This window comes from Xiphophorus maculatus, chromosome 2 (assembly GCF_002775205.1).
Source record: "Xiphophorus maculatus strain JP 163 A chromosome 2, X_maculatus-5.0-male, whole genome shotgun sequence".
Lineage (NCBI taxonomy): Eukaryota > Metazoa > Chordata > Actinopteri > Cyprinodontiformes > Poeciliidae > Xiphophorus > Xiphophorus maculatus.
Genome location: NC_036444.1, coordinates 7,261,609 through 7,275,795, shown reverse-complemented (window position 1 = coordinate 7,275,795; position 14,187 = coordinate 7,261,609). Strand labels below are relative to the sequence as shown.

Below are 14,187 nucleotides of genomic sequence, written 5' to 3'. Positions count from 1 at the left end.
CTTACCTTCTGTGGGATTTAAATAGAAACATATATTAGACTTCAGACTGCAGATCTACATCAAGATCACGAAACTCACTAAGAGCATAGACAGTCCATGCAAAGACTGAAAATAATTATGTTTAATATTTGAATAATAAAATATGCGTTGCATTTCTGCTGAATAATTACAAGCCTTCTGTTTGAGATTTATTTGACAGCAGAGGGCGCTATATTTGCATTTGCAAAGCATCTTCACTAGTATCAACAGAATCCCTTCGTTCTTTCTTTCTTTCTTTCTTTCTTTCTTTCTTTCTTTCTTTCTTTCTTTCTTTCTTTCTTTCTTTCTTTCTTTCTTTCTTTCTTTCTTTCTTCCGACTTATTTTCATTGACTTGTAGGAATTAACCATTTTGAAAATGGGGGAGATATAAACTGTGAACACTGTCTGCCAGTTCTCTTGTGGTTTCACATATTAGTCCTTAACAGAGGATTTAGACGTTGGATAACAAAGAGTTTTGTTGTTGTTGTTCTTTTTAGAACACATTACGTTATATTTTGATTTTATGTGATAGACCAGCGTAGAGAAAATACAAATTAAGGGAAAATTATGCATGGTTTTAAAAACATTTTCAGAAAAAAGTCAGAAAAGTGTGTCATATGTATGTATTTAACACCTTTAATTTATAGGAAGGTGAATGGCTCTGGAAGGAAAAGATGGAGAAGGACTAAATAAAAAATACATTGTAGAGAGTGACAGAGGTTCACCTTAATGTTGGACAATGAATGGATCACATCCAAGCAATTCCGTGTGTTCGGATGGCCCAGTGGTCAAGTCAAGTTTCAAACTTGACCACTGGGTCACAATGGATAATTTGTGACAGGCATTTGAGAATTGCCAGTCTGACCTGAGTTGAATCAAGTCAAGTCAGATTGGACTTGACTTGAAGAAGAATGAACAAATATTTCAGTCTTTACATGAGAAAGTTTTGTAGAAGAAAACACCAAAAGACTTGGAACTGTACTTGCACCAAAAGGTTATCCTTAAAAGTATCCACTTTAAAAAAAAAATTTAATAAAAGCTATACACCTCTCATTCTACCCATAACTGTGCTCTGCTTTGTGGTGATCCACGTAAAACCCTAATAAAATACAAATTTATGGTTGAGGCGAAATGTAAAAACATTCCAGATGTTTTTGCAAGCCACTCTATATGTGACACTTTTAACTGGATAAATCTGGATAAATCTAACTTGCATCTGGAATCCTAACCCTGCTGAAAGGAAATGGGGCTCCCTCCCTCCACACTCTGTTTTCCTCTCTGCCTTGTCCTGTCTGCTGCACTTGGTGGGCAGATCCCCGTCTCGGTTTTCACTCTTCGTTATGAAGGAGGAGTTTTCTGTTTTAGCTGGCTCAAATAAAATCTGAGTGATCCCTGAAAGTAGACTTTGATTTGAGCAGAAGGACAAGCTGAAAAGAAGCGGCAACAATGGCTGTGGCGGGCTGTACGAAATGCATAAAATATATGTTATTCTTCTTTAATTTTATTTTCTGGGTGAGTCAATCTTACTTTACTTTTTTTTTAACATCTTTGATGTTTGAGTTGTTTAGTTTCTCTTGCTTTTTTTAAACAGAATGTTTTCTTACGATTAAGTTTTAATTCCTTGATATTTATATTTAAACAGATGAGATCTTTAAACTTTGAGAACTATTGTACATCCTGTGCTCTTTGTGAGCACAGGATGTAGTGAGAAAGCAAAATTTATTCATACCTTGATCAGACAGAAGATGGAAAAGCTCTAATTTCTTTTGTCAACAGTTACTTTCAGAAGTAGAGGAAGTTCATTGGAAAGAAGTTTGTTGATGACTCAAAGGCAGGACTACCAAAAGCTGGGAGGGAATCATTCAGGACTTCTCAGTGGGATGAGATTCTTATCATCTCTCTTTCTTATAAACTCTCCTTAAAATCCGTCATTGTTGTTTCTTTAGGTCAAGATCAGGAAGAACACAATAGATACAGAGCTTCATTTCGAAAATTAAACAACAGATTTGCCCTTAGTACGATATAATAACACTGAAAAACACTTAAAACTGACCAATTGATCTGATTTTTGGAGAGAGTTTTGCTTCAAACCTCAAAAATGTCCAAGATCTCACCATTTCTGGTGATTTCAACTAATTTTTCTATGGGAACTTACTCTTAAAATATGTTCAAATACACATGGGTTACAAAAGAAAACATAGCTTTATTATTTATCTGCCAAATTGTCCTACACTGATATTCACCTATAGGTCCTATATTGAAGTTTCCATTTGGAGCATACAGCAGCAGTGCATTGTTTAGATGAGCAAGGAGTCACCACATCCTGGACAGGCCGCACTTGATTGGCTGTTTCCTCTGTTGGTTTTGCTGCTGTGCCCGTCTATGTGAAAGCTCTTGAGCCCCGTCTTCCTCGTTTGGCTATTTTTCACATTGTGACTTGAGTTTCCTGTTTCTCTGGGAACAATGGTGACCAGTCAGGTGGGAAAAAAGAGAGAGATAAGAATGGGGGATAGATTTCTTGATATAGCTTGAATATTGGCACAGACATGCAAACAACCCCAATCGATCAGTTGGCTTTTAGGATAAAATGTTGATAGATTTTTTTTTTTTGGTTACAGAACAGCAAACAAAGCAAGTTTAAAAAGATTTTAAAAAATACTTATTTGCTTATTTGGCTGCAAACAATGCTGTGAGGGCACATTCTGTGCCACAGGTCACTGAGGTGTCAGGATGTCCTTTCTTCTTTCAGACCTCAGCTCCACAGTGGAGTTCAGCACAAAGGGAGAAAGAAGTTAGAAGACAATTTTGAACGTTTGCTTAATTCAAGCAAATGTCATTGTTTGTATTTTTCTGTATGTTCATACGTGGCTCTGATCTTCCCTCAGGGTGTGGTTACAGTAGGCAGATAAAATGTGAGAATGAATAATTAAAGCCTGTTTCCATTTGCGCCAGCTGGCCGGAGGTGTGATCTTAGGAGTGGCCCTGTGGTTACGCCATGACAGTCAAACCAGCAACCTCCTCATACTTCAGTTTGAAGGCCAGCAGGCGCCGAGCACCTTTTACATCAGTGAGTATCCACCACAGTAAAACTGCAACTAATTTATGTTCTAGACCAACACAAACAGGCACGTATTCTTTTTAAATAAACATCTTAAAAGTCCAGCAAGCCTTCACAGTTAGACCCATGTACTCCAAAACCCCTAAAGGAAATCTGTTCACAGCACTTAGATCAGATATGTAAAGTAAAGTAAATTATGAATAAGACATACTCAAAGTGCTTGCAACAAGTCATGGGCATTTATTTTGTGCAGTGTTGCATACATTTTTCACCAAGACCTTGTATTGATGAAGGGAAAGCTCTGTGCAAAGCCTTCTCTAGAACATCACAAAGATCCCCAGTAGGGTTAGGGTGTGAACTCTGTGGTGGCCGATCCATGTGTTCTTCTCACTGAACCACACGTTGATAATTTTAGCACAATGAAGCTTGGAATTATCATCTTAAAATATCCTCGTGTCAACAGGGAAGAAACAATCCCCGGATGGGATTAGACCTCGTAATGTTGCTGAACTTTGACCTGACTAACTGCAGTAACCCCATATGACAGCATTGCCCCCACAGGCTGCAACAATAGACACCAGTAATGATGACTGCATCACTTAATCTGCCTCTTTTCTTATCCTGATGATGAGCCCATCACTCTGGAAGAGGGTAAATCTGGACTCATCTGGTCACATGACTTTCTTGCGTCGCTCCAGAGTCCAGTCTTTGTGCTCCCCAGCAGATTTCCTCCAGTTAGCCTCAATGTTTAGTGTTGTTCTTATGGCAACAGAGAGTGCCCTTCACATTCTGGGTGTGAAAATGCTCTTACTTTCGTAGCTCTGAGTTCTACTTTTGTTTCCACCAAATGTTGATCACAATCATTCAGGAGTTTTTCTTCATCGCAGAAGAAGGTTCCCCACTGTCCTTCCAGTTTTTAGCAATGTATTGTACAGTTCTCAACCAAATTTTAGTCGCACCTACAATCTCCTTAGATGTATTCTCTGCTTGGTGCCAATGATTTGACTCGTCTTAAACGAGCTAACATCTTTTCCATGACTACAGGATGCATCTTTCCACACTGTTAAAGAAATGAAAAGTAACTCATTGTATTAGCTGGGATTAATTAACTTGTTACCAGCTGGAAGACAGTTTTCCATGCAGCAACTATTTGCTCATTTAAATTCAGGTGGAGACTTTTTTGTTGCTGTTTTGGCCAGCCAGTGCCAAAATTATTTCCTGCATAATTGGTGAAGTTATCTGCTTGACAGGAACACTTTTCATAAATTATAGGTTGTGCTCTTTTCATTTTCACACCAACGCTGTTCTTATTTTTTGTGTCTGGAAACCTTTCCTTAAGGCTGAATTTGTCTTAGCTGTAAGCTAAAGGATGAGATGATCAGCAGGGGGCTGAAATACGTGGGGGAGGGGCCAAGGCCTTTTTCTGGCATCTTATGAAAATGAGTTTAAGTGCTTAGATGGCACCAGTAAATATTCCAATATATTATGTTTAACATGATTGTTAATTATTCCTAAAACATAAAACAAATGGTTGAAGTAAAATATTCATTAATTAAAATGTAACATCACATCAACAATTTTTATGTGTAGTTTGATGAGCTTCTCAGATTGGCATCCCATTGGAATAGAGGGAAGGAGAAATGAATGTAAGCCTTGGAATCATTACTACAAAATCACTTATGCAGTGGTTACATAAAAAAGTTTATTACTATTCATTTTGAAATGTTTTACTGGAGGCTAAAACACCCCTCATCATTTAGTTGATCTAAAAAAGTTTACATCTAATAATTATGTCTTTATTTTAAATTGTTAACACAGAGAAAGAGCTGTCTTACTACAGTCACCTAAAATATATAATTAGAAACGTGTGGGCTGACTCGACCTCTCACAATAGGAAACAGGACCTGCGTATTTCCGCGTCTCGCCTTAAGAGTGGTTACAACCAGCTTTCACTCAATCCCATGACCTCACCGTAGGTGATCATTTCTGAATTAAAAACTTTTTATATACATGTTTAGGTTCTGAGTCTCCTTCAGTCTCTTTGGGTGATCATTTGATAGCAGCCAGATGCTTCAGACAGATGTTGCAACAGATGTGGAGTCTAGAAACACTGCCTTTGAGAGTGGTGCAGAGATATAAACATGAACTGTGCCTTCTGTTGCTCACTTTTTCTCTGTATCTTATATTTCATCTTGTGGCAAATGCTCTTCAGTTTTCTTCAGATCATACAGTGTGTATCTTGTTGCCATCGTCCACTGCTCTCAGCTCCCTAAACAGTAAAACATGACATGATGTAAGTATTTCAAAGCCACATGATCTTGGTTTTGCTGCGGCGGTGAACTCCAGTAAAACCATTAATTTACATCTGGGCTCCTGCTGTTCTGCCATACTTACCCCCTCCGTAAGTATATGGGACAAAGTCAAACTCAAGCTTTTTATAGTGGAGAGGAGGCACTCTCATGATTTTAAAGCAGTGGCGGCAAGGAAGGCCCACCCAGGCAAGATCAAGGGAATATTTCATTTCTTTAGCCCTCCCTTCAACATACGCCCTAGCATAATTCAAATAATCTCATACATGTGCACATTATCCCTCAAATTAGAGTTTGAAGTGGGTGTTTTTTTAGCTTACTGGCACACCAAAGTGGTATTTATGTAAGACTGGAAATACACACGCTCCCACCTCTGCTGCAGCACTTGAGAACCTTACTGGTGGCAGTTGTCTGGTTTGTGCCATGGCCTCTGACTCCTTCATAGTTGAACTTTTGAGCTTAGCTTGCTGTGAGGAAAATTAGAAAAATCCTTATAATGCTCATGTTTGTATTATACACATAAACTCAGAGCCAGGGAATGAGAAGCTCTGCATAGACACTAAGAACAAGAGAGTAAACAGCTGTATTCATCATTAAACTGCTCTTCTGAATATCAGAGATCCATTTGCAAGCAATAAAACGCAAATTAATGCAACAGACTTCTTGTGAAACTTTGGTTTATTCAGTCAATCAATCAAATATTGTATTTATTAAGCATGTTTTGAAAACATCTAGGTTAAAGTTGATTAAAATAAGATAAAACAGTTTAAAAAAAACACCAACAATGAACAAACTAAGAAAAGTGAAACTGTAGAGCTAAACGAGATGCACTGATGTTCATTGTGTTGTGTGGACACATTAAATTTAATTCAAAATCAGTTCGAAAATACTTTATAATTCCAAAATGAACATAATTCTTGGTGCAATTCATACTATAAAATGTTTCCTCAAAGAGTTCTTGTAGGTTCTGATGGGTGTGGCCAGGAAGGATCTCCTGTAGCAGTCTGTCTTACGGCATATATGGAGAAGTGTCTGACTGAAAACACTTTTTTACTGCATGACAGCCTTACAAAGAGGATGCTCAGGATTGTAGGAAATGTGATTCCCCTACATCCTGCAGAAGAGGCTCAATTAGTCAACAAAGTCCACCAGTGTGTAACTTCTCTAACAGGAGAGTTTAGAGCCTACAGTTCAGTGAAAATAGTGTTGGCTGCGTAATGCCTTGGGGATGCTGTTTCTCACCATGGACTGGAAAGCAGGTCAGAGTTCATGGAAAGATGAACAGAGAAATGGAAGTCCTGGATGAAACTTTTCAGATTTTCATTTATTAAAAACATTTTGAAAACCAGCTGCTTTTTGCTTCCACTCCACAGTTGTGTTCTACTCTTTGCTAATCAGTCATGGGAATATTGCATGCATGCATAATATTTTGGTTAAGTTTCTAGTTGTAATGTGACAAAATGTAAAAAAAAAAAAAAAGTTTGAGGGTTATGATGTTTTCTGGTTCTTGGCCAAAAACAAAAATAAGCATAGAAGTAGAGCATCCCCTTTAAACTGCTGGCATATCTTTGAGGATAGTAAATCATTTTTAGGTTACTGCACTGCCCTGGATTACATAATGAGGGAGTCAAAGATACACTGCATATTTTCTCCGTCTGCTTTTGGCTTTTTTAAAATAATTGTTTTTAAATTATAGGCAAGATTTATAGCCGTATCTTTTTATCTTGAGTTTATTTCAGCTTATTGGTATCCTTCTCAGATGGTGTGAAAATCACTTCTTCCTTTTTTGTTCTATTCAAGTACTAAACGAGGCGGACAAGTGAAGCTTCTGGAGATTATACTGAGAGACAAGAAATAAATGGACTTCTCCGGGGGTCTAAAAGTGCATGTCTCCTTTAAAGACTCAATAGATGCCGAACCTCAAAGGGTGTTGTCATAGTAATGGAGGGCAGTGGAAATAATGGCTCCTTTGCTGCATTGCAGATTTACTGGCCCTGGTAACCTTCCCTTGGTACCAAAAAAAAGTCCTGAAAGCAAAGAGAAGCGGGTGGGGGGAGGGTGGGTTATGCGTGATAAATGAGATACAGTGCTAGGTGGACTGTGTCACCGTTGGTTCATTACTGTGAGCACTGCCAGGCTTCGTTAGCGGGTCAGTGAGTTGGTTTCTCTGCAAATCAGAATATAGGTCTCTGAAACGGCTGAACTACTCTTTTAAAAAATATATTTCATGTTTTACACCCATCTGTGTTTTTTATTGTGTCCAAACAAGCTCGAGTTTGACTTTGTTCATGAAACGGTAAAAAAGTGAAAGTGAGTCATCTCAATACACAGAATCCCAGCAACAGATTATGTCTTTTCTTAGGTATTTTATTTAATCACTTGAACAATTTATGTTAATCATTTCCTGTTTAAATCGATGTAATCAGTATCTAAGCTGTGCAGCACAAATGCTTCCTGTGAATCTGCTTATGGAAACAAAAATGACTCCCGGCATTAAAGTGGTACCGAGCAAAAACGTTTTCCCACCCAAACCTGATACGTGGCTATTTCTTGATTTAGACAATTTAGTCTGATCCTCAAGCGGCAAAGCAGCCCCAAAATGTCATGAGAGGATTTCTAACAACATGATATTATTTTTCTGAAATGTTGTGTTAGTTCAAATCCAGATGTCACGGGACAGGCGTCTTCCAAAAATCTCCACGTTTGTCTCATCAGGCAGAAAAACAAACTCGGGAAGGGGATTTTTCTTTTTTTTTTTTCTTGGCAGTCATGTTGGCCTTGCAGATTAAAATGTGTTCTTTTTCTATAGTCTTTCCTTTGCTAAATTGTAAAAATATTGACCTTTTTTATGGAGTTTTGTGACTGTGAATGAGCAGTTGATTAGCTCTTGTGGGTTGGTTTGAATAGATTTTCCTTAATAAATGAAATCATTAATTACATTTTTTTTCTATTTATTTATGCAGAGAAATCTCTTTGAGATGCAGGGACTTATTTCAAGAGAGACCTATTTTAAAAATAAATATAAAACTAAAATTGAAAACTGTCTGATATTAAATATGTTTTTATGAGCTGAGACATCTAAGTGTGACAACAAAATAAAAACAGAATGAGTCTGAAATTTATATATTTTTAGATCGTTGTAAATTCATATTAGCTGAAGCTAACGGTTTGTAAGAGACGGCCAAAGACTGAATCTGTCTTCTACCATATTTTTAAAAAAGCTCCAATCTCAAAAACATCAAAGAAGTTTATGTGAATGACGTTGTAAAATCTGTTAAACTGCCTTCATGTTTGACGTTTATTTACACAAAAAGCTGATGAGTGTTTAGAGAGGAAATGAAGGATGAAGGCATTGCGGCACCAATGATGTTTTTGTCTGGAACACATACCGCGAAACTAATGGACTGATATGAAATTAAAAGCAGTGTAAAGTTCATTACACAAAACATTACAGTCATTTACATGAAAACTATTTCATTGATTTTCCTTCATATGTTCTGTTCTCCTTTTTCACAGGAAACTTATTGTCGCACATTTCCGCACGACCCGTTACTGTGTAAATAATCATTGTCTTCTGAGTAAATGACCCCCAAATTCACCATGAAGACGGTTTAGAAGACCAGAACATTTCAATAGCTTTGAGATTGAGCTTGTTTATTTATTTGACCTTTGTAGGACTAGCGGTTAGCTTCAGCCTCTATGACCAAATGGTGAGGATATATACTTTAGAAAAACACCAAGAGAGTAAGGACAGCAAAGAACATTTTCTTAAAATAGTGGACTTTAGAGCATGCATTACTAATATGTGATTCTTTTAGTTATATGTGCTGTAGTGTGTACTAAAAGTACAAATGATCTCAGATTGTACAGTTATTGGAGTAAGCATGCTGTAGTGCAAATCATGATCTATGCCTCCTTTGTTTCTTTAATTATTTTGTTCATTCATGCTTTTATTCTGCATTGAACCCAGTTTCATTTTTCAGGTTTGATGGCAACACAATGACCTTTACTCTCTTTTTTTAAACATGCCTAATTGCTTGAACGTGTGTTTGCGCATCCATGTGTGCCTACATGGTTGCTATGTTTCCCAAGAAATGCTGTGGGTCAGGGGTCAGTGACTCACAGCTCACAGACAGGGTTTTTGTGTGGAAGTCCAGGGTGTCATGGAGGGATTTCCTCGTCAGGGTGGCTGCTTTTAGGCACTTCCATCCCTCTCTCTCAGGAAGTGGGAGATATTTGTCTTTCGAATGCAAATAATAGTATGTCACTCTACAGAGAAAACAGACAAAACATCCAGGAAGTCCCAAACCAAACAGCATTTGGCTCACTTTCATGTGCACCGGGGGTTTTCTCCCTCTTAGCTTTGACACTTCTGCCCCCTAGTGGTGGCTAAGACGCTGTGACATCGTGATAATTGACTTTCTGTTTACAGGCGTCTACATACTGATCGCTGTCGGAGCTGTCATGATGCTTGTGGGATTCTTGGGATGTTACGGTGCCATTCAGGAATCTCAGTGTCTGCTAGGAACGGTTAGCATTCCAGCTCCACCAATCAGACAACTTGTTTATGTAAACAGCAACTACATTAAATAAAATAAATGAGATAAGTTTGACTAAATATATGTTCTAACTTCTTTGCAGTTTTTCTTCTTTTTGGTGATCCTCTTTGCCTGTGAAGTGGCTGCAGCAATCTGGGGCTTCATGAACAGGGACACTGTATGTACAATCAAATGCAAATGTCTTAAAATCATCTTCAATTGTCATCCAGCTTCATGTTTTCTGATTGTCCACAGATGTCCAAAGAGCTGATTAATTTCTATGACGCTGCGTACATCAAGGCTGTGGATGTCACTGGGTCCCCAAGTAAAGACGCAGCCATCGGTGTGCTGGGTGCTTTCCACACTACGGTATGTTTTATATTGAGTCCAATTTTTTATGTTTGTGTAAAAACACAACAGTATGCCTTGTAATTACAAATGCCTTTGCTCTGGTTTTCATCTTCAGCTAAACTGCTGTGGGAAAGGCGATGACACTCTTCTATTCATGCAAGTCCGCTCCACCTTGTGTCCCTCAGGAATACTTTCTGCGCCGAAACCCAAGGTACACACAAACCTTACTACCAAACCCTTCCTACAGGCCGTGTTTTATCATTTTAACAACTTTTCCTTGTAAGTTGCATCTATTTTTTCAGAAACCAATTTCACATGATCAGACTGTTTTTTACTGGTAAGCATTTAATTGCACCACAGCGGGGGTGTCAAACTCCAGTCCTCAAGGGCCACTGACCTGCAGTTTTTAGATGTGCCACAGGTACAAAACACCAGAATCAAATGGCTTAATTGCCTCCTTCTTGTATAGATACTGTAAGTTCTCCAGGGGTGTCAAACTTCCAGGACTGGAGTTTGACGCCCCTGCACAACACTAAACTCAAATTCTATTAATCCATCAAACATTGGTTTAATTGCAAAATGTCACTTGGACCCAAAAGGTAATTTCTGCAGAGACAAGACAATGTCAAACAATTTGTTATTCGTTTAACTTGAACACTATTTAAAGAAAGTACTTGCTGCTACAGATAAGAATCATTGCTAAACAGGAAGAAGGACATTTTTAATTTACTCAGTGATGCTTAATACTGACAAATTACACATAAAAAAGTAAACCAGGAGAAAACAATGCATTTTCTTGCCTGATAAACTTTAATTTAAGTCAAATTTGTGTTGTTATTTCATATTCCTGGGGCAAAAATGGTTTTATATGGAGAAAAGGATTTTTTTGTTCTTTGTTTTTTCGGTGTGTGAGCGGAAATCTGTTCCATTTTATGATGCTCAACCAGATTTTCAGCAGAGGGGAATTGTGGAGAATTGATAATTCCTCATAAAAGGGGGGATCATTAACTGCAGCATTGATATTTGCACAATTTTGTTGAACTCATTAAATCGATATATCTTCGTTATACTTTAAATAACAAGTAAGAGGATAAGCAAGAAGAAATCTAACTGAAAGGGGAAACTTTTATAGGAAATTAAATTGGATGTTGATTGATTAAAGATGAACCTTTCCTTCAACTGACACCACAAATAAGTCGGGAGAAAGTGATGTAATCAGGCACTGAGGAGTCAAGATGTCCTTTCTTAATCAGCATCTATAATGTTGTCTTATTTGTAACGCTCACTCCATCATTTTACACATTGTCACATCAATTTAGCACATATTACCAATAAATGGATGTACTAAAACTGAAAATTTGGGCCAATATTAATATCCAATATTTATCTTGGTGTTATGGTTGATTACCAATATTTACTGATATAATATATATTTCACTACCCTTTATACACTAATTACTGCTGACTTCACTACAGCGTCAGTTAAATTCTTCACAATCCTGCGCTGCATCACTGTCACATGACCAAACAAATACCACATGACCCACCTGCCCTGCTCCTCCAGAAAAAATATTAAAGTAAATATTGGTTGTTAATATTGGCCCAATTTTATTTATCAGACTGATACTGATACATTAAAAATGACTAATATAAGCCGATAGCAATGTTACGGCCAATATTTAGCATCCCTAATTAAAACAATTATTTTTGCCCTCCCCAAAAAGCACTTTTTGTTTCCAATGGACAGCCACGGTGCTTTTACACCTCCTACATCCTCATTCATGTATGCTAATGACGATGATGATGCCTTTTTTGAGAGATGTGCTCCAAAGTCTCATTTTGAGTTAAAAAGACGACAACAAGTTTATTTGTGTTTCATACTTTAAAGTTTCAAGATCAATTTGCCGTTTGAACCGACTTGCTTAATATAGCATTAATGCTAAATGTTTATCCGGTAAGAATAAAGAACAATAACGTTCATCATTTGAAACTTGCATGCAGCTTGAGCTTCGACTTGCAGCCCTGAAAAAGTTCCTGATGTGTTTAGTCAGATTGTGCTGATTTAGTGATGCATATTATAGATTTATTAAGTTTACAGGAGTGAAGCAGACACTTTGACATTAGCCAAACCTCTTTAATAAATGACAGCAGCAGGCACACCTGCCCACTGTCAGTGTTTACATTGTGATTTGATGGTATTTTATGTGAACAGGCCTATATGCCCAGCAGATATCCAGCACCTTGTTTTGACAGCTGACTTGGTTCAGTTACATGTGAACCATGACAGACTTTGTGCACTGAGAGCAGAACAAATCTTTTAATTGACTGCAGCATCTTGATCCAGCCTTTCTTTGTCTCTTGTCAGAGCTGCCACAGCGAACTCGTCGCTCTGTTCTCCGAGAAGCTCCACCTCATCGGCCTGGCTGCCTTGGTGGTTGCCGTCATCATGGTGAGCGACAGATTGAAAATGCACAGATCTCAATTTCGTTATTAATAAATATTGCCTGTTGTCAGCACTGATAGCATTGCAGACTCTAAGAGACAGACATATTGAATTAAATCATATCACTTTCTGCATTTAGATCTTTGAGATGATCTTCACCATGGTGCTCTGCTGTGGGATTCGCAACAGCCCGGGAGTTTACTAAGCGTTTAAAGGCCAGGAGCAAACCACAGCAGCTGATACCAGAGGAATCTGTTTCTGTGCTACTGAAAGCATTTCATGTATATTATCCTCTTTACTATAGATTAGATCTTGTTTATATATTACTCATCTGTCATTACTTTCATTTTGACAGTAACTGACTTGTCATTGTTTTCTTTTATCCCTTCAGTTTGTTGGAAAATGTTTCTCTAGAAGGGTTACTGAGTGTGTAATATGTATATAAACTTATTGTTTATTAGAAAGGAGACAGCGTGTGTGTGGGAGTGTGTGTGTGGGGGGGGGGTGCGTGTGCTTGTGTGTGTGTGCTAACTGGGTAGTTGTTTGCGTTGTATCTAGCTGCAGGGTGACTGTTATTTATTCTGCAGTGTTTCTGGGATCAGCAAGGAGGCTTTTACTGGAGCGTGTGTGTCTTCTAACCTAAAGAAAAAATCATACTCTCACATTTGTTAACTTGTGAATCTTCCCATATTAAATAGAGGCAAAACTTTTCTATTTTCTGCTTATTCTGAGAATCCTAATAAATTAAACCAACTGTCATACTGTATATAAGTGTTTAACAGTGATTTTTCTAATTTTTATTTTCTGAAGGAGCTTAGCTTTATTTGGGAATTTGTGTCTGCCTTATTTTCCAGCCAACATATAATATGAGCTGTATAAAAAGATTGCATAGCTGGTTTTCTCAATACCCAGCTAAGATTCTACACAGCTGGCTGTGTAACTAATTTTGGCAATATGGGTCATATTTAATCAGGCCAAAAGGTCCCATTCACATATCCGTTCAAAATATCTGAATATTGTGAATACTAAATAGTCAAACTTTTTCTTCTTCACAACATAATTTTAAAGATGTTTGAGCTGCAACATGGCAATATGTCCTGTGTTATTTAATTATCCAAATTACTTCTGAATTACACTTCTGTGTAATAAAGCATTTGCTAAGACTCGAGCCCCAGTGTTTCAGGATCTTAGCAGAAACTTTCTGTTACTCTTAACCCTCAGTAGTGCTGTATTTGCTGCGTTTCGCCACGAGGGGGTGCAATCAAATTAACGCATGTTCGCTCTGCAGCGTCTCTCCCTTTGGCAACAACTTATTTGCATAAAAAACTAAACTGACTCGTACTTCTGGCACAGACAGCGGCCACACCCAAAACACATATTTGTTCTGCCAACAGGTTCACTTTCTCACCAAAGGAAGCAGCTTTGATCTCAGCTGTGACAAAGACTGGCCCCAAGCTCTGTTACTCTCA

The 14,187-nt window shown here is 37.8% G+C and overlaps 1 protein-coding gene across 1 annotated transcript; it reads left to right on the top strand.

The window, feature by feature from the left end:
• The first annotated feature begins 1,330 nt into the window (after positions 1-1,330).
• On the top strand, positions 1,331-13,484 carry LOC102238237 (CD81 antigen). Its single transcript, XM_005809892.2, has 8 exons — positions 1,331-1,531; positions 2,972-3,086; positions 9,819-9,916; positions 10,028-10,102; positions 10,180-10,293; positions 10,391-10,486; positions 12,641-12,724; positions 12,858-13,484. The coding sequence occupies exons 1-8, from the start codon at positions 1,466-1,468 to the stop codon at positions 12,921-12,923; spliced, it is 714 nt and encodes a 237-aa protein (XP_005809949.1). The 5' UTR covers positions 1,331-1,465; the 3' UTR covers positions 12,924-13,484.
• Positions 13,485-14,187: the final 703 nt, after the last annotated feature.